The 21608-nt window shown below is 39.5% G+C and overlaps 2 protein-coding genes across 2 annotated transcripts in view; one reads left to right on the forward strand and one right to left on the reverse strand.

Annotated features, from left to right (window-relative positions):
- LOC139309804 (vomeronasal type-2 receptor 26-like) overlaps positions 1 to 21608 on the forward strand; it is a 79007-nt gene that overhangs the window by 40963 nt on the left and 16436 nt on the right. The gene's annotated exons all lie outside the window — the stretch shown is intronic.
- Positions 77 to 10695, reverse strand: LOC139313431 (vomeronasal type-2 receptor 26-like). The gene is made up of 4 exons (XM_070939043.1): positions 9961 to 10695; positions 3415 to 3627; positions 1782 to 1908; positions 77 to 981 (listed from the first exon to the last, which is right to left on the reverse strand). Exons 1-4 carry the CDS (start codon positions 10693 to 10695, stop codon positions 77 to 79), a joined length of 1980 nt encoding a protein of 659 aa, XP_070795144.1.

A 21608-nucleotide genomic window follows, 5' to 3' on the forward strand; every position in this document is an offset into this window, starting at 1 on the left:
TTGATCATTACAGCTCAAAATTGTTGCCCCAGACCTGTTTGAATGTGTTGAGAGTGGAAATTCCCCTAACTCACATTCATACATTTCTTCTGGTCGTAAGATGTTCCTTTGTATTCAAGTCTGGCCTCAGAATGATAATGTAGCACTTGGGGATGAAGATGCAGCCCAGCAGACCAGCACTGGAGGCCAAGATGGAGAAGACCTGCACAGCCACCATATATTTCCCTTTGGTGCTCAGGTAGGTGGGCAGGAAGGAGACCCAGACATTGCAGAAGACCAGCATGCTGAAGGTGATCAGCTTGGCTTCATTGAAGGCCCCAGGGAGATTCCTGGCCAGGAAAGCCACCGTGAAGCAAATGGCAGCCAGGAAGCCCATGTAGCTGAGGATGATGTAGAACATGAAAACAGAGCCTTCATTGCATTGCAGGATGATCTCTCCAGGCTGGGAGTGAAAGTCTGAGTCACAGAATGGAGGAGAAATTCCCAACCAGACGGAGCAGATCGCAATTTGGACACTAGAACAAGAAAGGATGATGGAGTTGGCCAAGCTCTTCCCCAACCATCTCTTCACTCGGTTTCCTGGTTTTGTGGCCAGGAAAGCCAGCACCACTGTGATGGTTTTGGCCAAGAGAGAAGAAACAGCAACTGAGAAGGTGATGCTGAAAACTGTTTGTCGGAGAAGGCAGGTGGCTTTCCTTGGTTGACCAATGAAGAGGAAAGGACACAGGAAGCAAAGCAGGAGGGAGACCAGGAGGATGTAAGAGAGGTCTCGGTTGTTGGCTTTCACAATGGGAGTTTCTAGATGTTTAATGAATACAATTAAAACAAGACCTGTGGCTAAGAACAAGAATAGGGCAAAAGAGACCAGAATGATTCCCAGAAGTTCCTCATAAGAAAGGAAGGTTATAAATTTGGGGATACATTGGATTCTCTCCTCATTTGGATATTTTTCATCTGGACACTTGGTGCATTTTTCTGTATCTGAATAAAACAAAAAAGCAACCTTTTAAAAAAATATTCTGTACTTTCACCTTTCAAGAAATACTTTCCTGGGACAAAAAATTGTTACCAGCAGCATTTTCTTAAAATCTCTACAGAGAGAAGGTAAGAAGAATATCATTTTCAAAAAAAGCTATATTTTTATATTTTATGAAAATAGAACAGGTCCTGGAACCTGAATGATTTCTTGTGTAATTTGCAGAACCTACAATATTAAAAGTCAAGTAATCTTTCTAGATTCATTTCCTCGATCCTTCCAGATGGCACTTCTTAATATACTTGACGCTGGATGCCTATCTTCTGAAATTGAATTAGCTAGGGAAACAAAATTAGTTCTGCGAATATTCTGGAATCCAAACTAAAAAGCAGAAAAGATTTTTTTTCCTGGCTGTAGAAAAGCTTGTCTAATCTGCTACACCCTCCTATCTCTTCCTAGGCCTTCCCTCAAGGTTTTCTGTTATTCCTCTAGATAAGGAATTGTACAATTTGAAGATAATAGCAATATCGCATAGACTTATATACCACTTTATGTGCTTTACAGCCCTGTCTAAGTGGTTTACAGAGTCAGCCTGTTGCCCCCAACAATCTGGGTCCTCCTTTTACTGATCTCTGAAGGATGGAAGACTGAGTCAACCTTCAGCCAGTGAGAATTGAACTGACAAACTGTTGGCAAAAACAAAAAACAATTGAGCTTCAATCTATCTTTTAACTTGTATTTGTATGAAAGTGTTTCTGGTGAATCCACTTCAAGAAGTCCTGCCCTTTTCCTTGGTGTCCCCCACCTTCATGGATGGAGATGGTCCCCTCCGGACAAAGAATACAGTCGTAGCAGCAAGCAGGCTCTCCTTCCCGCTTCCTCTTGACAAACCCAGGATGACAACTTTCCACACATTGGGACTGAGGCAGAGACTAAGCAGAAGAAGAAGAAACAGCAAAGAAAATATATTGGGATGAAGCATGCATAAAAATGGATGAAAAGATTAACATTAGCCAAATAGTTCCTGGGCTTCACTTAGATAAATGTGAAATCTTTGACACATTCCAAACAGATTTAGGAGAGAGATAAACACTAACAGATAGTTTATTTATTCACTCCCCTTTGCTTTTGGCCTCTAACATTGAAATAAAGGATTTTTTTACTTGAGAAAGATTGGAGGGATGGAATTGAAAATATTTCAGCCTTAAGTGACAACCAGTTTGGTTTCTTCTCTTAGCCTTGTTAACATACATTTCTCCATTCTTCACATAACTGTGATTTTAAAGTACAATCTGATGATCTTATATGAAATTTTGGAAAATAGATTATTGTAAAAGATTTATTAATTTATTAAACCATCTCCCAATTAAGATGCAAAGCAAAAGAAATCCTTAAAAATTAGGGCTTTCTTTATTTGTGTGTTTCTTTCCTCAATTCACAGGGCTCTCAACCAAGACTAAAACTGACTGCCTAGTTTCTAGAACTGGGGTGAGATGAGATGCAGGAGAGGTCATGAGAACTTGTCCCTCAAGAAGGGATCTTTTCATCTTCAGCAAGCGGGAGAAGAGTAGGAGACTTGTGTCCAGCTCTGTATCTGGGTCTTTTTCTACTACAATTAGAGGACACCAACTTGCATGGAAAGAAGAGAAGTCTGCATTTCTTATTAGTTAAATTTGGATCCTCCTTTTGGCTCAGAGGAACTTAGCTAGCAAAAAATGCATTCTAGGTTTTTCAGATGAATTACCCTCTTACAAGCCAAAACCCAAATCTAAGTAGCATTTCCTTTCAAATTCTCCCATGTTATTTCCAAAATGAGGGAGGGCTTTTCTTTGAATCAAAGTCTTGTTTCGATACTTCAGTTTTCCGGGTTATGGGCATTATCTCACATCAAAACAGCCTACAAGGTTTCATGTGAAACATGAACTTCTTTGGAGCTTCTTCAGAGGAGCAGAAGGCCTATTGCTTATCCTGGTGAAAGAGAGATATGGGTAACTCTGGCCAGGTTTGGGCTGCTTGAAAAGATTATAGAACTTCAGTGACCTTTCAAGAGAGACATTCCTCCACCTGGACAAGGTGAGGCTTATTTCTCACATGGATCAACAGAACCTCTAACCAGCCATGACTATATTTCATCTGATTCAGTCCAAACCTTAATGCAGACATTGATTAAAAGAACCTGAGGCTATTAGGAACACAAATGCCTGCATTTGAATATTTGTCACCTGCTTGATCCATGGTCTCCATCCTAAAGAATAATCACCCAGCATCCAATATTGGACATGACTGAATCCGTTTAAAACTTAACAAAATATTAAATTTTCTCTTCTGTACATTCAACTCTCAGTGAGGGTCATCAGCTACGGTGACTAAAGTTAACCCACTTGAAATGGGTCATAATCTTTAGAAAAAAGGAGAAAACACAGCAATATTTGACCCACCTTGTTGAGCAGATTTATCCATGAAAGAGCAAATTTGTTAATAATAATTCTCTGCCTTTCAATACTCCCCAGTTTCCTTTTGATCAAATCCCCCTCAGGCGAAATCACCAAGAACTCAATGTCCATGTCTGCAGCTATTTCTCCATTATGGTCCATGTAAAGATTCCAGTGGGAAAGATTGTAGAACTCATTCTTCTCCAGAAAGGGATGGAACTAGAATGGAAACATCCCGGAATCTTAAAAGCAGAAAACTTGGTTTCTTATCCCACCTGCTATTTTCATGTATGAATTTTTCTTCTACAGTTTTTTTTTAATGTAAACATTTTTAAAAAATTAGGACAAGTGTTACCACTAAGTTCATAAGTGAACGAGAAAGGTTCAGCAAAATTTGTCAATCATATATTGAAAAAAATAAGTATTGAGAGAATATAATAAACACATTTGATCAATTATAGGGAACTGTAACTCCTCCTCATCCAAGAAAGTAAAAACTCTTGAAGCTTTAGCATTTCAAAAGGAACCTTTTATTGAACTGGAGTGATAGCAAGATGAAAGAAAAGCAGACTCTGAATTCCCTCATGCAATACAGTTAGGATAAAGGAATTAGAAACCCCTCCTTTCAGTCTGATGTGGATTCAGTCAATTTGCAGGAGTGGAGATGTTATTGTAACGGCTGTCCTGAGAACTTGAAAAGGATGCTTTCTCAGGGTCATCCTCTGCCAGCTTTCACGCAATACAACCCACATGGCCCTCCCTCCCCTTACATTCCCCAAAAGGTGAGAAAATCTCAGGGCACCTAGGCGCCAGGATAAAGGTTATAAATCAATAGTGTACAGGCTGTGAAAGGTATCCGGAAGAAAGTAATAAACTAAATAATATATCCAGCGTCCTCCCTTCCCCTGAAGAATGGCAGCATCACGGGAGGGATCTGACAGGAACATTCTATAGCAGGTACCAATTAATTGAACAGCAGCAAAAAAGAGATTATTCATAAACTCCTTGAAAATAAAGGTTGATTACACAAAAGCATGGATTTTTCAAGATGAAAGTTCCCAAGATAATCTGTTCCCAAAGTTGTTACCTGGTAGTATGTCTCCCAGTCTGGGAGCCCGAAGCCTCCTCTTTCTCTACTGTCCTGCAAAGATTTTATTTTAATTCTCAGTTTTTTCCCTTGCCAGATGTAATTCGCTATTAATTTGTTTAAATCTTTGAAGAAATTCTTCCCTAGTTTTATGAGCGCTACTTGGAAAAGAAACAATATTTGTGGTACAATGTTCATTTTGATCAATGCTATTCTTCCTATGAGAGTTGTATTTTTTTTTCCAAATTTCCAAATCTTTCTTTATCTGTGATATTAGTTTGTTATAGTTATGGTCTTTAATAGACGAGCATTTAGTTGATAGCCAAATTCCTAAATATTTTACTTTTTTGGTTGTTTTAATGCCCATTTTATCTTCCAGTTCATTTTCCTGTTTTTAGTGAGGTTTTTTGTTTTGAATTTATTGATTTTGAGTCCCACTACTCTACCGTATTTTATTTTATTTTTTTGTATTAGTTTGGGTCCTGTTTGTATCAGTTGCTCTAAAATAAATACTAAATCATCTGCAAACGTTTGGACTTTATACTCTTCTTTTTTTTATTTTCAAGCCTTTTATTTCATGTTCATCTCTAATTTTAATTAACAGTACCTCTAATGTTAGTATAAATAATAAAGGTGATAAGAGGCACCCTTGTCTCACTCCCTTTGCTATATTAAATTTTTCAGTAGTGTTTCCATTTATTATTATTTTGCCGTTTGCATTGAATATATTTCTTCTACCATCCTTACAAATTTCTCTCCAAATTTCATGTTTTCCAATTGTAAAATAATAAATCTCCAATTTAAATTGTCAAAAGCTTTTTGGGCATCCAGAAATATTAATGTGGATGTGCTTCGTAATATTCTAATATATCTATTATTCTTCTCATATTGTTTTTTATTTACCTCTTTAGTAAAAATCCGTTTTGGTCTGGGTGAATGTACTCATTTATCGCTTTTTTGAATCTTTCCAAAATTATTGATGTGAATATTTTATAATCTGCGTTCAATAGTGAGATAGGTCTGTAATTTTTAATTTGTTGTTGGTCTGAATCTTCTTTTGGAATGAGGGTGATAAGGGCTTCTGTCCAAGAGTTGGGTATTCTTGCTTCCATGAGTGCTTCATTGAAAATTTCCAACAATACATTGTCTAGTGCCATGATGGCGAACTGATGGCATGCGTGCCACAAGTGGCACGCATAGCCATATCGATGGGCATGCGATCTCAGCCACCTGATTTCGGGCCTTCTGGGCCCACTGGAAGTAAGAAATAGGCTGTTTCCTGCCTCCGGAGAGCCTCAGGGTGGTGGTGGTGGGGAAGGCCTGTTTTTCTCTCTCCCCAGGCTCCAGAGCCTTTCTAGGAGTTTGGGGAGGGCAAAAATGACCTTCCCCACCCCCCAATCTGGTGGGATCAGAAGTTGGCAAACGGGCCATTTCCGGCCTCCAGAGGGCCTCTGGGGGTGGTGGAGAAGGCCGTTTTCACCCTCCCCAAGCTCCTAGAAAGGCTCTCGAACCTGGGGAGAGAGGAAACCATACCATCGTGTGCCAGGAGTGGGGGGGAAGCGGGGGTGGTGGTCATGTGTGCATGTGCGGGGGCAGGGCGCATAGAATTATGGGTGTGGGCACGCATGCACGCGACCCCTCCCACCCACTCCTGGCATGCAATTGCAAAAAGGTTAGCCATCACTGGTCTAGTGGTTCCTGAATTGCCTTGTATAACTCTACCAGAAGTCCATCTGGGCCTGGTGTTTTATTGTTTTTCTACTTCTTTCTCGCCTCCATTAGTTCCGTCATAGTAATTGTCCCATTTAGTGTCTCTCTTTGTATCTCCTCTAATTTGGCTAAGTTCATTCTATCTAGATATTGTTTAATATCATCTTCCGGTATATTTTCTTGGGAATATAAATTTTGTAAAAAAAAAATTATGCTATATTTTTTTTTTCTCTTCTGTGATGTATCTCTCCCGCCTCATCTTGTAGCTGGTGTATTATTCTTTTCTCTCTCTCTCTCTCTTTTTTAATTTGTATGCTAACCATCGCCCCGATTTGTTTGCATGTTCGAAGCAATTTTGCTTTGCCAATTTAATTTTTTGTGCCATATCAACTTGTGTGACCAAATTTAACTTATGTTTTATTAAGTCTCTTTTTTCTTTAATTATATTATTTTGGGGCTCCTTCTGTAGATTTAATTCTGGTCTTTTAAGTTCTTCTTGCAAATTATCTTGTTCTTGTTTTTTTTTTTAACTATTTCTTTTTGCCATATATGCAATTGTGAGCCCTCGTATGTACGCTTTTGCGGTATTCCATAAATTTTGGAGCGATGTTTCTTCCTTTGTATTTATACTAAAAATATTTTCATTTCCTTTTCAATCATTTGTGTATAATCTTTCTCTTTTAATATTTCTTTATTCATCATCCATCTCTTTCTTCTTCTTCTACCCTTTCCATATCACCCTTAATGGATTGTGGTCCGCCCAGGTGTTTGTCATTATTTCTATCTCTTCCGTTTCTTTTCTGAGCCCTGGTGTCATCCATACCATATCAATCCTTGACCATGAGTGATGTGGATTTGAATAGAATGTGTATTGTTTCTTTTCCATATTTATTTCTTTCCATGCATCCTGTAAACATAGTTCTTGCGGCATTTCATGGAATGTATCTGGAAGAGTTCTTTTCTTCATCTTATTTTTCTTATTGCTTTTATAATCTTTTTTTAATATCCATAATTGCGTTGAAATCTCCAATTAAACATATATTTTCATATTCTAATTCCCTTATTTTATTATGTATCTTTCTGTAAAATTTACTTTGGTTATCGTTTGATGCTTATGTTGAAGCCAATAATATTCGTTTTTGTTCTGTTCCTATCTCAATCATTAGAATACTTCCCTCCTTGTCTGTGTATATTTGTTTTGATTTTAATCTTTCTTTGATATATACTGCAATTCCTCTTTTTTTGTGTGCTAATGATACGTAGAGTTTACCTATTCTTGGGTATTCTAGTAGCTTACTGTGCTGTTTCTTAATATGTACTTGCTGTAAATTTATAATATCTATATCTAATCTTTGTAATTTTGTAAGTGTCTGAGTTCTTTTAGCTGATGAATTTAGTCCATTTATGTTTATTGAGACCATTTTAATTTTCTCCTCCATTTCTTACTTATTTATTTGTCGTTCTTAATCTCCTTGTATTTCTTGTTTCTCTTTGTATTTTTCATCTTGCACCTTCTGTCTCTATCTGTTCTTTGTCCTGTTTTCTCTTTTCTTCTTGTTTCCCCTCATTCTCCTCTATTTGGCATTCTTCCTGGCTCCTACTCTCAACTTCTTCTCTACTCTCTTGCTCTTCTTCTATTGCAAAGTGGTGTTCGAAAAATTCTTATGCTTTGTCCAACGTATCTATTTTGAATTTTTTCTCCTGCCAGGAAATCAGGATACCTTCTGGTACCAGCCATAGGAACATCACACTGTATTTGTTTAATTGTGAAGTTAGGAATTGACCATTTCTTCTTTGATCTCTCACTCATCGTGGAATTTGTTTTAGTGTTGTTATTTCCTTTCCTTTATATAATATTGATTCCTCCTTCATTCTTTTATATACTTCATGCTTTACCGCCTTTTTTGTAAATATTACATGAACTTCTTTCAGCAATTTGTGCCTACGTGCATAATTCGTATGAACTCTGTATACCTCATCGATATCCCTCCTCATGTCCTGTTTGTCTTTCTGTAGTGCCTCCACTAATATTTCTGACATGGTCTCCCCTAAGTCTTTCTCTTTATTTTCCATAATATTTTGAAATCTTAGAAAGAAGGACACTTTCTCCATCTCCAAAAACACTATTGATTCTTCTAAGTCTCTATTGGCAATCATATAATTCTGTTCCATTCTTTCCATTTTTTTGTCTACTTGCTCCATTTTTGTCTCCACTGTTTTAATTCTCTGTTCATTTTTTTGGATATTTTGCTGGATATTTCCTATTTTGTCATCCATTCTTTTAATATCTCCTTTCATTTCTCCCATATCACATTTGAGTTCTTCATTATTCTTTTTTGTCTCTTCGTGATTATTTGCTATTGCTTCCTGTGTTTTAGTCATTGCCTCTTGTATCATCAATAGCGTGGCTTGGATACTGGGCCCTATCTAAGAAAATGAAATTCAATGTAGAGAAAAGTAAAGTCCTTAGGCAAGAAAAACCAAAACTACACATATAAATTGGGTGAAACCAGGCTTAATAGCAGCAACTGTGAGAGGGATCTTGGAGTCTTAGTAGACAACCAGCTAAATATGAGCTAGCAGTGTGCAGCAGCAACCAAAAAAGCCAATGCAATCCTAAATTGCATTAACAGAGGGATACAATCAAGTGAAGTACTAATACCACTCTATGAGGACCCAGATTGTTGGGGGCAATATGCTGACTCTGTAAACTGCTTAGACAGGGGTGTAAAGCACTATGAAGCGGTATATAAATCCAAGCGCTATTGCTATTGCTATAAAGCCCTAGTAAGACCACACCTAGAGTGCTGCATCCAGTTTTGGTCACCACACTATAAAAAAGATGTTGAAACTCTTGAAAAAGTGCAGAGGAGAGCAACCAGGATGATTAGGGGACTGGAGACTAAAACATATGAAGAATGGTTGCAGGAACTGGGCATGGCTAGTTTAATGAAGAGAAGGACCAGGGTAGACATGCGGTCTCCCAATATTTGAGGAGCTGCCACAGAGAGGAAGGGGTCAAGCTATTTTCCAAGGCATCTGAAGGCCAGACAAGGATTAATGGATGGTGATATAACTTGATTTTAGCAAAACATAAGTATTTACAACAGTTCATTTAGTGACCATTCAAAGTTACAACATCACTGAAAAAAAAGTAATTTATGACAAGTTTTGACACTTGCAACCATTGCAGCATCCCCAGGGTCACGTGATCAAAATTTGGATGAGGGGAAACTGGTTCATATTTATGACAGTTGCTGTGTCCCAGGGTCCCTTTTGTGGTCTCCTGACAAGCAAAGTAAATGGGGAAGCCAGACTCACTTAACAACCCAGCTACTAACTTAACAACTGCAGTGATTCACTTAACAACTGTGGCAAGAGAGGCCATAACATAGGGAAAATTGTTTCACTTAGCAACAGGAATTTTGGGCTCAATTGTGGTCATAGGTTGAGGACTATGTACTAGCAAATGATTTTGTTATGTGATGATTAGGAACCAAGTTAAATGAGAGCTGGGTGTTATGAATAGAGGAATATTGTTAAAGGTGCAATCACACCTTTAAAATTAGAAGTGTTTAATATCAAATATATATCTGCTACCAGCTCCTTGGTAAATTATACTCCCCAGCAACTAGATTGGCCAAATCTGTTGGCCTTTTGTAGCACAAGGAGGTCGATATGATTTCCCTCTTTCTCTAATGAATTCCTTCTCCAGATGAATTTAGTTTAGTTGGATCCTTGTTGGGACCCCATACCTGCCACAGCTGCAGCCTTGGAGCCTCCAGTGTCTCTTGGGTCTCCTTCCTTCTCCTCCAGGATCTGGATGAATATGCAGCCTTCAAGACGTGGGCCAGAGTCATAAAGATAAAGTAAACAGAATCACTGTTTTCAATCATCATCCCGTTCAAATCATCTTCTGTCTCCACTGGAGTTTTTTGGATGCATCTTTTCCGGCCCTTGACAGAAAAAACATGCTTTGAAAAAGAACACTGAAAATTCTTGTCTTCATACTGGGAGTCTACAAAGGAAAAGGGTTCAAAAGCACCATATTTTGGGCTTGTTTTTTGCAGAAATTCAAAGCTCCAAATACTATGGATGTATTTGTGATATCCAAGATGATGCATTATACAGTGTCCTAAAGTTGTGGTGATCCAGATTTTCTCTCTGATGGGTCCTGACAAAATGTCAAGTGTTAGATGAAAAGTATGAAAAGTGCTTGAAACGATAATGTGTTCTGTGAAGTGAACAAAGACATTGACTTGTTTCCATTGAGAAAAACTGGAATCCCTGAAGGGTGCTGGATATCTAGTCATTGTGAATTCTTTTGATATAACGACACAAATTCCATTCCTGAGAAGCAAAGGAGGAAAAGTCCTCAGGAAATTATCTCCCTCCTCTGTGTCTGGAGCAAGGAGGCCAATCAAAGTCCATCTGAAGTGCAGGAGCACTCGGACAATTGCTGAATACTGAAACCCTTCTTTGAGGAGCATCCGATGAAAAAAAGGAAATTTACTTTTATCACTCAGAGTCTCTGAAACAATTCTATGACTGATCTGGAAAAGCAATGAAGAATGCTGTGTTATATTTTGGGTAAAAAGGGAAGACGAGAAACAAATTAAGTAAAAAAGAATAAGAATCAAAACACAAATCTTATTACTTGATTACACCTAATCTCCAGTCTCCTAATCATTTTGCTTTCTCTTCTCTGCACTTTTTCTAGTCTCAACATCTTTTTTATAGTGTGGTGACCAAAACTGGATGCAGTATTCTAGGTGTAGTCTTACTAAGGCTTTATAGAGTGGTATTAGTACCTCGCTTGTTCTTGATTGTATCCCTCTGTTAATGCAATTTAGGATTGCATTGGCTTTTTTGGCTGCCACCGCACACTGCTTGCTCACATTTAATTGGTTGTCCACTAAAACTCCAAGATCCTTTTCACAGTTACTACTATTGTTGTTGTTGTTAGTTGCAAAGTTATATCTGACCCATCACAACCCCATGGGCAACATTCCTCCAGGCCTTCCTGTCCTCTACCATCCTCCAGAGTCCGTTTAAGCTCACGGCTACTGCTTCCATGACTCCATCCAGCCACCTCGTTCTCTGTTGTCCTATTCTTCTTTTGCCCTCAATCTTTCCCAGCATTAGGCTTTTCTTCAGTGAGTCCTTCCTTCTCATTAGGTGGCCAAAGTATTTGAGTTTACTTTTATTAGAGTTAGGGTTTTTTTTTTGTTTTGTTTTTTGCAGCTACAGCATACTGGTGTCCCATATTTAAATCATGGTCCAGTAGGACACCTAGATTTGTCTCACAGTTGCTACTCCTCAGCCAGGTATCAAGTATTCTATAACTGAGCATTTAGTATTTCTTGTCTAGGAATAGGACCTTACTTTTCTCACCACTGAATTGCATTTCATTGGATAGGGCCCAGTGCTTACGTCTTTCAAGATCCTTATGAATCTTGAGTCCATGTTCCATACTTTGCAATTTCTTCCCCAAACAATAGAGATACTATCATGAGAGGATATGACTGTTTTGATACATGCCTAATGTATATCCCAGTTTTCAGCCATGACACCTACAATGGACAGTGAAAAGCAGCTCTTGAATTCCATAGAGAAGATATGGATAGATCTATCATGCACCCACTACCACCCCACTCACATTATTATATAGAGAAACACACACAAACCTGTGGGACTTTGTAGGGGCTTACTAATGTTGACATCTGGATGGAAATTTCCCTGTCAGCTGCATCAAGAAGAGCCAAAATGTTGTCCTTCCTTCCACAGCTGTAGTTGGGAACATTGGCTTTTCCAGTAGAGAGCATGTCCAGCAAGACATCTGAAGTGCCAAGTGTGTTCAAATAGTTGTCATGTATATTGTAGCCAAGTGTGAGATTGCATAGGAGCTGAATATTCTTGTTGATCTCTTGAATGGTGAAAATAAAGCGTTCTATTCCTTTGGAAGCATAAGGTGCACTAGTGAAAAAAAATGCTTTGCTTAATACAAGCATTATCAAAAACAGTAATAAAATACCTTTTTTTCCAATTTTATCCTCTTTATCAACACATGACCATTGAGTCTGAAGCTAATATTCATCGAAAACCAGAGGCAAATGATAGTCACCCATTCAACATTTAATATTTGTAAATGTTGAGAAAATGGGAAGCATATAAGAATCACAAATAGTCTATTATTTATAGCAACAGTGATTTTCATCAGCACAGTACCCAGTCTCAAAATAATTCCTTTTTTAAAGTACAACTATCCTTAAATGAAGAGGATATTTCATAAGTGACCCAGAAAGCTGTTCTAAAATCAAGTCATCCTCTATTCCTATAAGGATCAGGCATTGAATTTCAATGAGCAGTTATAAAAATATTTAAGTGAGCTGGTCAAGGTTAACTATAACAAACACTACTTTAAACAAAAGTCAGTATTCAAGTCATACATTCTAGATTGGAAATGAAATGGAAAATAATGTGGGAAATAATCTTTCGGGTATTTTTTTTTCTGCTCCATCTTTGTATTTGTGTCTCTTCCACTAAATAAGACAAAAGAGGAAACCCATGGAAATCTGATCAATCAACAAAATTAATCTGTTCCTGAAACATAGTATAGTAAGCAGAATAAGGAGAAAAGAATGAGAGTGTTAGAACTGCAGATGGAATAAATACAATTTCATCACATTGAATAACTTACAAGTAAGACTGATTATAAGGAAGCTGGTTGAAAAACAACATTTTCTGGTTTAGTGTTACTGCACTGGTGACTATACCAATGAGATGGTCTCCTGACCTGTAGTAGCTCCATGGTCTTTCTCTATCCAAGTGCACCAAATTCAGTGGGCACTTCATTCTAAGCTTCCCAGAGACTCTCTGGGACACCAGTAGCATTGAAAGCAGAAGCAAGAGGTCCATAATTCATGGAGCTGAATCAATTGCCTGTTTCCAAAGAAGAGTTAGATGATTTCAAAGCACTCTCAGAAAATGGAATGTCGAGTGACTTTTCTTATTGAAACAGAAACAAATTGAGCTTTATCTAGAAAAGAGAGAAGGGTACATTCAGCAGCACAGCCCCTGCCTGTGTCCTAAATCTTGTGCAAGCCATTCAGCATGAGTAGAGGCTTATATCTTTTTCTGATGCAAGATCCATTCCAAGTTGCTTCAGTCTGAAGTTATATCAAAGGTAGACACTAGAAAAGGAGCAGTAGATGTCTCAAAGTCTGGGATTGTGATAATTACTGTGAGTGATAATTTGTTCTCTTCCAGGGCTCCACGTACTGAGGGGCAGCTGGAGAAAAGGATTTTTGTGAAATGTTGCAGATACACCCCTGGAGACATTCTTCTACAATGGTTGTTATCCTTCCTGTCAGGACATGTCCAGAAAGTGATGCTGGAGGAAGATGCTTCAATACCCAGGGTCATTTAGATATGAGCCAGCATTGTGCAGTAGCTGCCAAAAAAGCCAACACAGTTCTGGGCTGCATTAACAGAGGGATAGAATCAAGTTCAGGTGAAGTGTTAATACCACTTTATAATGCCTTGGTAAAGCCACACTTGGAATGCTACAATCAGTTTTGGTTGCCACGATGTAAAAAAGATGTTTAGACTTTGGAAAGTGTGCAGAGAAGAGCAACAAAGATGATTAGGGGACAGGAGGCTAAAACATATGAAGAACCATTGCAGCAACTGGGTATGTCTAGTTTAGCGAAAAGAAGGACTAGGGGAGACATGATAGCAGTGTTCCAATATCTCAGGGGCTGCCACAAAGAAGAGGGAGTCAAGCTATGCTCCAAAGCACCTGAGGGTAGGACAAGAAGCAATGGGTGGAAACTAATCAGAGAAGCAGAGAAGCAACTTAGAACTAAGGAAAAATTTCCTGACAGTTAAAACAATTAATCAGTGGAACAAATTGCCTCCAGAGGTTGTGAATGCTCCAACACTGCAAGTTTTTAAGAAGAGACTTTGTTTTTAAGAAGGACCTTGGATTACTCATCTCAAACAATCTAAATGCCAGAGCTCACTGTAACAGCATTGCCAAAAAGGCATTAAAAATTATTCATCTAATCTTGCGTAGCTTCTTCTCTGATAATATTGTACTACTAACTAGAGCATACAAAACATTTGCTAGACCAATTCTCAAATACAGCTCATATGTCTGGAACCCGCACTGCATATCGGACATTAATACAATCGAGAGAGTTCCGAGATATTTCACGAGAAGAGGCCTCCATTCCTCTACCCACAATAGAATACCTTATGCCACCAGGCTTGAAATTTTGGGTTTAGACAATTTAGAACTATGCCGCCTTCGTTCTGATCTAAGCATAGTACATAAAATTATCTGCTATGCTATCCTACCTGTCAATGACTACTTTAGCTTCAACCACAACAATACATGAGCAAACAATAGATACAAACATAAGGTAAATTGCTCCAAACTCGATTGCAGGAAATATGACTTCAGCAACAGAGTGGTCAATGCCTGCAATGCACTACCAGACTCTATGGTTTCTTCCCCAAACCCCCAAAATTTTAACCTTAGACTGTCTGCTGTTGACCTCACCCCATTCCTAAGAGGTCTGTAAGGGGCGTGCATAAGCACACCAGCGTGCCTACCGTCCCTGTCCTAATGTTCCCTTTAATTTGTATCGAATTCATGTATGCCTATACTTATACCTGCTATCTAATACATACTTGATGAAACAAACAAACAAACAAAAACAAACAAACAAATAAATAAATATGTGCTGACAAACCCCCCCCCATTTTTCTGAAGTGGGTGTCACGCCTAAGCAGCGTTTGGACTAGAAGACTTCCAAGGTCCGTTCCAACTCTGTTATTCTACTTCAGGGTTCCAGTAATTCATTGACCTGTCAGTCAACAGATTCGACTTCAGAAAACAAACCCTGGTTAAAAGTTACACACGTGAATGCAGCCGTTGGTGAAGTGACCATGCTAGGGGGATTCTGCTGATATGAACCAGACCAGTTCGGTGTAGTGACTAGGTTACTATGTCCTACAAGGCTATTCAAATCACTTGTGCCCAACATAGCTACTCAGGTTGCTGTAAGTATTGCTGCCCATCTAGGCTTCATTCACACAATACCCACTTATACTCTCAACACAGGTGATCAGGGTGTGTTAGAGTAGGCTGGGAAGTAGACTCAGGGTGTGTCCTGCTCCAACAAGAGTCATCTTGAACTTCGGGGGTCTGGGTTCATGACAGTCTTCTCTTTTCCCCCCATGTTTACTCTGCATCCGTGGATATGGTACATATTGCTCTGGGTCTTGTCAGGAACTTCACATTCCTACTCCCTGTTCCAGGAATCCACTCCATTCCTTATGCCCACTTATGTAATAAATTACATAAATAAATAAATAAATAAATAAATAAATAAATAAATAAATAAATAAATAAATAATGTTCTACCTGGTATCACCAACAATATATCACACATACACACATTCAGAATCTTTCCTTATCGATAGTACACACATTCCAGTAACGTGAGTTTCCCAGTGAGTTCATGAAAAGGCTAAAACTAAACTCCTCACTCTGCCCTCAAACCTCTATGATGGCGAACCTATGGCACGCGTGCCACAGGTGGCACGCGGAGCCATATTAGTGGGCATGCCAGCTCAGCTCTGGGGCGCATGCGCACACCGGCCAGCTGATTTTCGGGCCTTCTGGGCCCACCAGAAGTAGGGAAACAGGCTGTTTCCTGCCTCTGGAGTGCCTGGGGGCGGGGTGGGGAAGGCCCGTTTTTCTTTCTTACCTGGCTCCAGATCCTCTCTGTGTATCTGGGAAGGGAGAAAACAGCCTTTCCCACTCCCTTGGAGGCCCTACAGAGGCTGAAAGGGCCCATTTCCCGACTCCCGGTGGGACAGGAAGTGACGTTTTTTCCTATCCCCAGCCTCCAGAGACTCCTAGAGAGGCTCCTAGAGACTCCTAGAGAGGTTCTGGAGGCTGGGGACAGCAAAAAATGTCACTTCCTGTCCCACCGAGAGTTGGGAAATGGGCCCTTTCAGCCTCCGTAGGTCCTCCAAGGGAGTGAGAAAGGATGTTTTCGCCCTTCCCAGATACACAGAGAGGAACTGGAACCAGGTAAGAAAGAAAAACGGGCCTACCAGGCCATCATGTGCCAGGAGCGGGGGGGGAGGGGGTTGTGCACGCATGCGCATGGGCACATGTGTGCGCGACCCTCCCCCGCCCCCCCCTCCTGGCATGTGATGGCAAAAAGGTTAGCCATCACTGCTCTATCTTCTTTAACAATTTGCTAAATATACTGCATGCCTGAAACAGAATAACAGAGTTAAAAGGGACCTTGGAGGTCTTCTAGTCTATCCCCTACTCAAGCAGGAAACCCTACCATTTACCATTTCAGACAAATGGCTGCCCAATCTCTTCTCAAAAACCTCTAATGTTGAAGGAGCCATAACTCCTGGAGGCAAGTCATTCCACTGTTCAATTGTTCTCACCGTCAGGAAATTTCTCCTTAGTCCTAGGTTGGTTCAAAATCTGTAAGTTACTAACTTTGACTTCATAGAGTCGAAGAGTAGAGAAAAGCAAGGAAATCAGCAAAGAATTTGTTTTGCTACATATTGACGGTGCTGACTTTGAGGTTAGTGCAGTTCAACTGCTCCACTGCATGTGAGGAGGGACCCTCCCTCAGAAGAGAAGTTTCAGACCACACCTAAGGCTGCCCTGACTGGATTGGGTTGGTGTCTCTGCCTGCCTTCCTCTCTTCCAAAGCATCCTTGCTGGCCTTGCCAGCCTGTGATTCATTCCCCTCCCCCAGTTACCTTCATGAGGACTTTTTTTTTTTTTTAGTATAGTATAGTTTATTGAATAGCCCGAAGGCCTTTTCAAACAAAACAGAAAAGAAAAAGGGAAAAAGATAAAACAGTTACAAAAATAGCAATCTAAAAATATATGATAGATGACATTAAAATTTTACAATATCAAATTTCAATAGCTACGTTGCCAAGACTAGATAACTCAAATAGGCTAGCTCCTCTCTAACTGAGCTCATCTTCCTTACAATCGATAAAATGTTTTTTGATATAACTGGCTCGTATTGCCGTCATTCTTTTAAGGTATCGAGTGATTGCTCTTACCAGGGGAGGAGAGTCAGCCCTCAACAGAAATGCTAATTTTTGGCTTATATTCCAGTGGGGAAATTTATTTATAATTGGGGACAGATATTGTTTTCTTACTTCTTGATAGAGACTACATTCGAATATTATATGCGCCGTGTCCTCCACGTCGTTTACCCCACATATGCATATTCTTTTGTCATACGGGATTTTCCGATAGCGGCCGAATTTAACGTTGGTATCTAGAAGTTCGAATCTAAACTTAACAAATAACTGTCTCTCCACTGATGGCATTTCTAAATGTAAATACTTTTCCAGAGTGAAAGTTGTTTTAACTGCTGTCAGCAGTTTAAGGGAATGATTCGTTGAAAGGGTTGCCATGTCCATTTGCCCATGTATATCTTTAATCTGTTGTTTAACTTGGTTCAGTGTGTCACACAACGGGAACCCTACGCCATATCGGTTCAATATTTCTGACAGCCGGGTTGGAGGATTTGAAATCTGCTGTTCCTCTAGACATATTTTAGGGAGTCTGCTGGCATCCATCTGGGTCATTTTTAGCCAGTAGGCTACCGCCCTAGTGATTGTATAGGTGTACAGTGAGAAATGTCCCAATTCAGCTCTGACGGCTGCAGCTGAAGTGGAATTGTTTACCCCATGAGGACTTGAAACCCATCCTTCCTAGTCAAGATTGGGAGTTTCTTGTCACCTCTCTGCAACACAACCAGCTGTAAAAATCAGCCCAATTTTAGCAAGTTGGAAGCCACACGGCTGGGCTCGTAAGAACAAAGCTAGGCACAGCAAGGCTCGCAGCCTCAGCCAATTGTGTGAAGGTTGGCAGAAAGACCACAGGAGGAGCTGAGCCAGAGACCTTGGCAAGGTTTTTAGGAAGTGGTCTGCCATTGAAGGAAAGACTGAAATCCCCAGTCCCTAATATCTTTGTATTAAGAAATTCAAATCTGAAAGGAAACAGGCCTTGATCCCTAATAATCTGCTAGAGTGCAAGAATGGTCAAGGAGCCCTGGTAGCGCAGCAGACTAAAGCACTGTTATTAACATCAGCTGCCTGCAATTACTGTAAGTTCGAATCTCACCAGGCTCAAGGTCGACTCAGCCTTCCATCCTTTCTAAGGTAGGTAAAATGAGGACCCGGATTGTGGGGGCAATAAGCTGACTTTGTATAAATATACAAAAGTATGAAGGCTATTGCTTAGCGCATTGTAAGCCGCCCTGAGTCTCCGGAGAAGGGCGGCATATAAATCAATTTTTTTTTTAAAAAAAGAATGCTCATGAAAGCAAAAAAAAAAGTCAAGAATGCTTGTTCAAGTGAAACCCCAGACATAATCCATAAAACAAGGCAGTGGCTGGGAAAAGAGGAATTTGGGGGCAAAACCTGAGATTCTCCTTCCTTTACAAAAGAGGATCACACATTAGGCTGATCTCTTGTCTTGTGAATGTTTCCATGCTGGATAGCCATGGACCCAAAAGCAGATCCCATAAAAAAATTTCAATCTTATTTATTTATTTATTTATTTATTTATTTATTTATTTATTTTTCAGATTTCTAGGCCGCCCTTCTCCTTTCGGACTCAGGGCGGTGAACAGCCAAGATAAAACATTTGTACACAAAAGTTAAAATAGGTTTAAAATAATTAAATAAGTTTGGCCCGTAATTTAAAACATTTCAATTAAAATCCATATCAAATTTTAAAACCAACCATAAAATCAGGACAGCCCGGCTAACTGAAAAAAAAAATAGGTTTTTAGGGCCCGACGAAAAGTCCGGAGGTCTTATGTGCAAACATACTGCATTGGCCATCACATAGATGGTTTATGGTAAGTCTGGGTGAGTTCACACAATGCCCTTAACTTAGGTCAAGGAAAGAGAACTGCTACATTGACGTAATGCACCATGCCAAAATATATAAACAAAACGCTGGTTTAGCATGATGCTCTGCTTCACACATTTGCTCAGGACAAGATTTAAAGGGTAGAAAGTTAGCAGGAAGGACTAAGGCCACCACAGAAGGGTGCCCCAAGGGATGTATCTGTGATTTCTCACTAACATGCTTTTCTCCAGCTACCCTTCCTTACATGGAAGGAGTTCAGGGTCCCAAGAGGAGAAGTTCCTTCTCACTGTTATTATTACTATACCAGCATTGAGATCTCTTCTCTTACTTCTCCAGTGACTGTTTTTGATGTAAACATCAGATTGAAGCAACATGGAAGGGATCTTGCATTAGGAAAGGATAAATAACACAGGTTACGGTGTTTGTGGCTCAAGTTATGGGACAGGCAGGAGCTGTCCTCTTGAATGTACTTTCTCTCTCTTCCAGATGAATCTTGGTTTGTCTCTGTTTGAATCAGGAAAGCCATTGGATGCTCCAATTCTTCGTTAGAAACAGGGAGGAGATTGATTCAGTCCTATGAATTATGGACCTCCTCCTCCTGCTTCTGCTGCTGCTGATGTCCCAGCCAGTCTCTGGGAAGCTGAGAATGAAGTGCCCATTGAATTGGGACAACCAGGATGGAGGAAAGCCATGGAGCTATTACAGGCCAGGAGATCTTCTCATTGGTATACTTGTCTCTGCATCAGCAATAGAACCTACATCATTACCTTTCAACTTGGCTCCTTCTATTCAGATTCGGTTGTAAGTCATTCACTGTGATGGAGTTTCATTCCCTCCATTTGCAGTTCTAACACTCTTTTTTTCCCTCATTTATTTACTTCTATATTGCAGGACCTGATTAATTTCTTGAACCCTATTGATTTCCTCCAAAAGATGGCCTCTCTCTTTTGTCTTATTTTCTGGGAGAGGCTCAAATCCAAACATAAGGAAAATAAAGCCTGAAAGAAGTCCACATTATTTTCCACTCTCTGTTCAATCCTAAATTCATGAGTTGAATACTCAGTTTTGTTGATAGTAGTGATGGTTGTAGCTTTCCCTGCCCAGCTCATTTCCACATTTTTATAACCTCTCACTGATACTCTATGCCTGAATTTTATAAGAATAACTTGTTTTTATAACAACTTTTCTGGGTCACTCATCAAAAATTCTCTTCCATTTATGATTGTTCTACTTTAATGACTGAATTATTCTGCCGCATCTTTACTGGGCTGATGAAAATTAATACTTCTACAAATAATGGTGTATGTTTGATTTTTAATCCTTTTGGAGGACTATCTCTCTTCTCAACACTCACAAATATTAAAGGGTGATGGGTGACTCTAATTTGCCTCTGGTTTTGGATCAATATTGGGTTAAGTCTCAGTTAGCTCGTGGAGAAAAAGGCGATTAAATAGAGAGAAAGTATTTAGTTTTTGCTGTTGACGATCCTAATATTAACATGAGCATGGTTTTACAGAAATTTACTTTATGAAAAAGAAAGAATGATTTTCAATATTGAAAGGGTTAACATAAAATACCAGCTCCTGCTCAATCTCACACTTGGCTACAACATCCATGACAACTATTCGAACACATTTGGAACTTCAAATGCCTTGCTGGATGTGCTCTCTACTGGAGAAGCCAATGTCCCCAACTACAGCTGTGGAAGGAAGGACAATCTTTTGGCTCTTCTTGATGGAGCTCTTGAGAACATCTCCATCCAAATGTCAACATTAGCAGGACCCTACAAAGTCCCACAGGTTTGTGTTTGCATTTCTTTATTTGGGAAAGTAAGAGGGGCGTTGGTAAGAGGGAGCAGTAGATCCAACCACATCTTCGCTATGGAATTCAAGAACTGCTTTTCACCATGGCATGTGTAAGTGTCATGACTAGGGATTGGGATATGAAGTGAAAGGGGTGAGCAAGGATAAAAGAGATATATCTTCTCATGACCCCATCCTCATTGCTTACAAGTCTTCTGTTGCATAATTGTGATGGTGAGGAGAGGCTCTGGGTTCAATCAAAAGGTCTTCTGTACAATAGGAAAGTGCAGCACTGATATTCTCAAGCATGAACAAATCCCAGATTTATAAACAGAACCTTACTGGCTTATCTTTCCTACTGTTGATAAGACATTATGTATTATGAACCTGTAAGAACCACTAACATTAATTGTATTGGTATGTGTTTTAGTTCTGGCTGTGCACTGCCCTGAGTCCACTAGGAGAAGGGCGGTATACAAATTGAAACAAATAAATAAATAAAATTAATTAATTAATTAACCATTTTACATAAAATGGTTTTTTTACATAAAACTACATATATGTTAGCCATCCTGTTAAGCCATGAGCCTTGGTGGTGCAGCAGACTAAAGTGCTGTTAAGTAACACCAGCTGCCTGCAATTACTGCAAGTT

The sequence above is a fragment of the Pituophis catenifer genome, unplaced genomic scaffold, assembly GCF_029215685.1.
Source record: "Pituophis catenifer annectens isolate HBS135680 unplaced genomic scaffold, rPitCat1.0.hap2 SCAF_2, whole genome shotgun sequence".
NCBI classification, from domain to species: Eukaryota; Metazoa; Chordata; class Lepidosauria; order Squamata; family Colubridae; genus Pituophis; species Pituophis catenifer.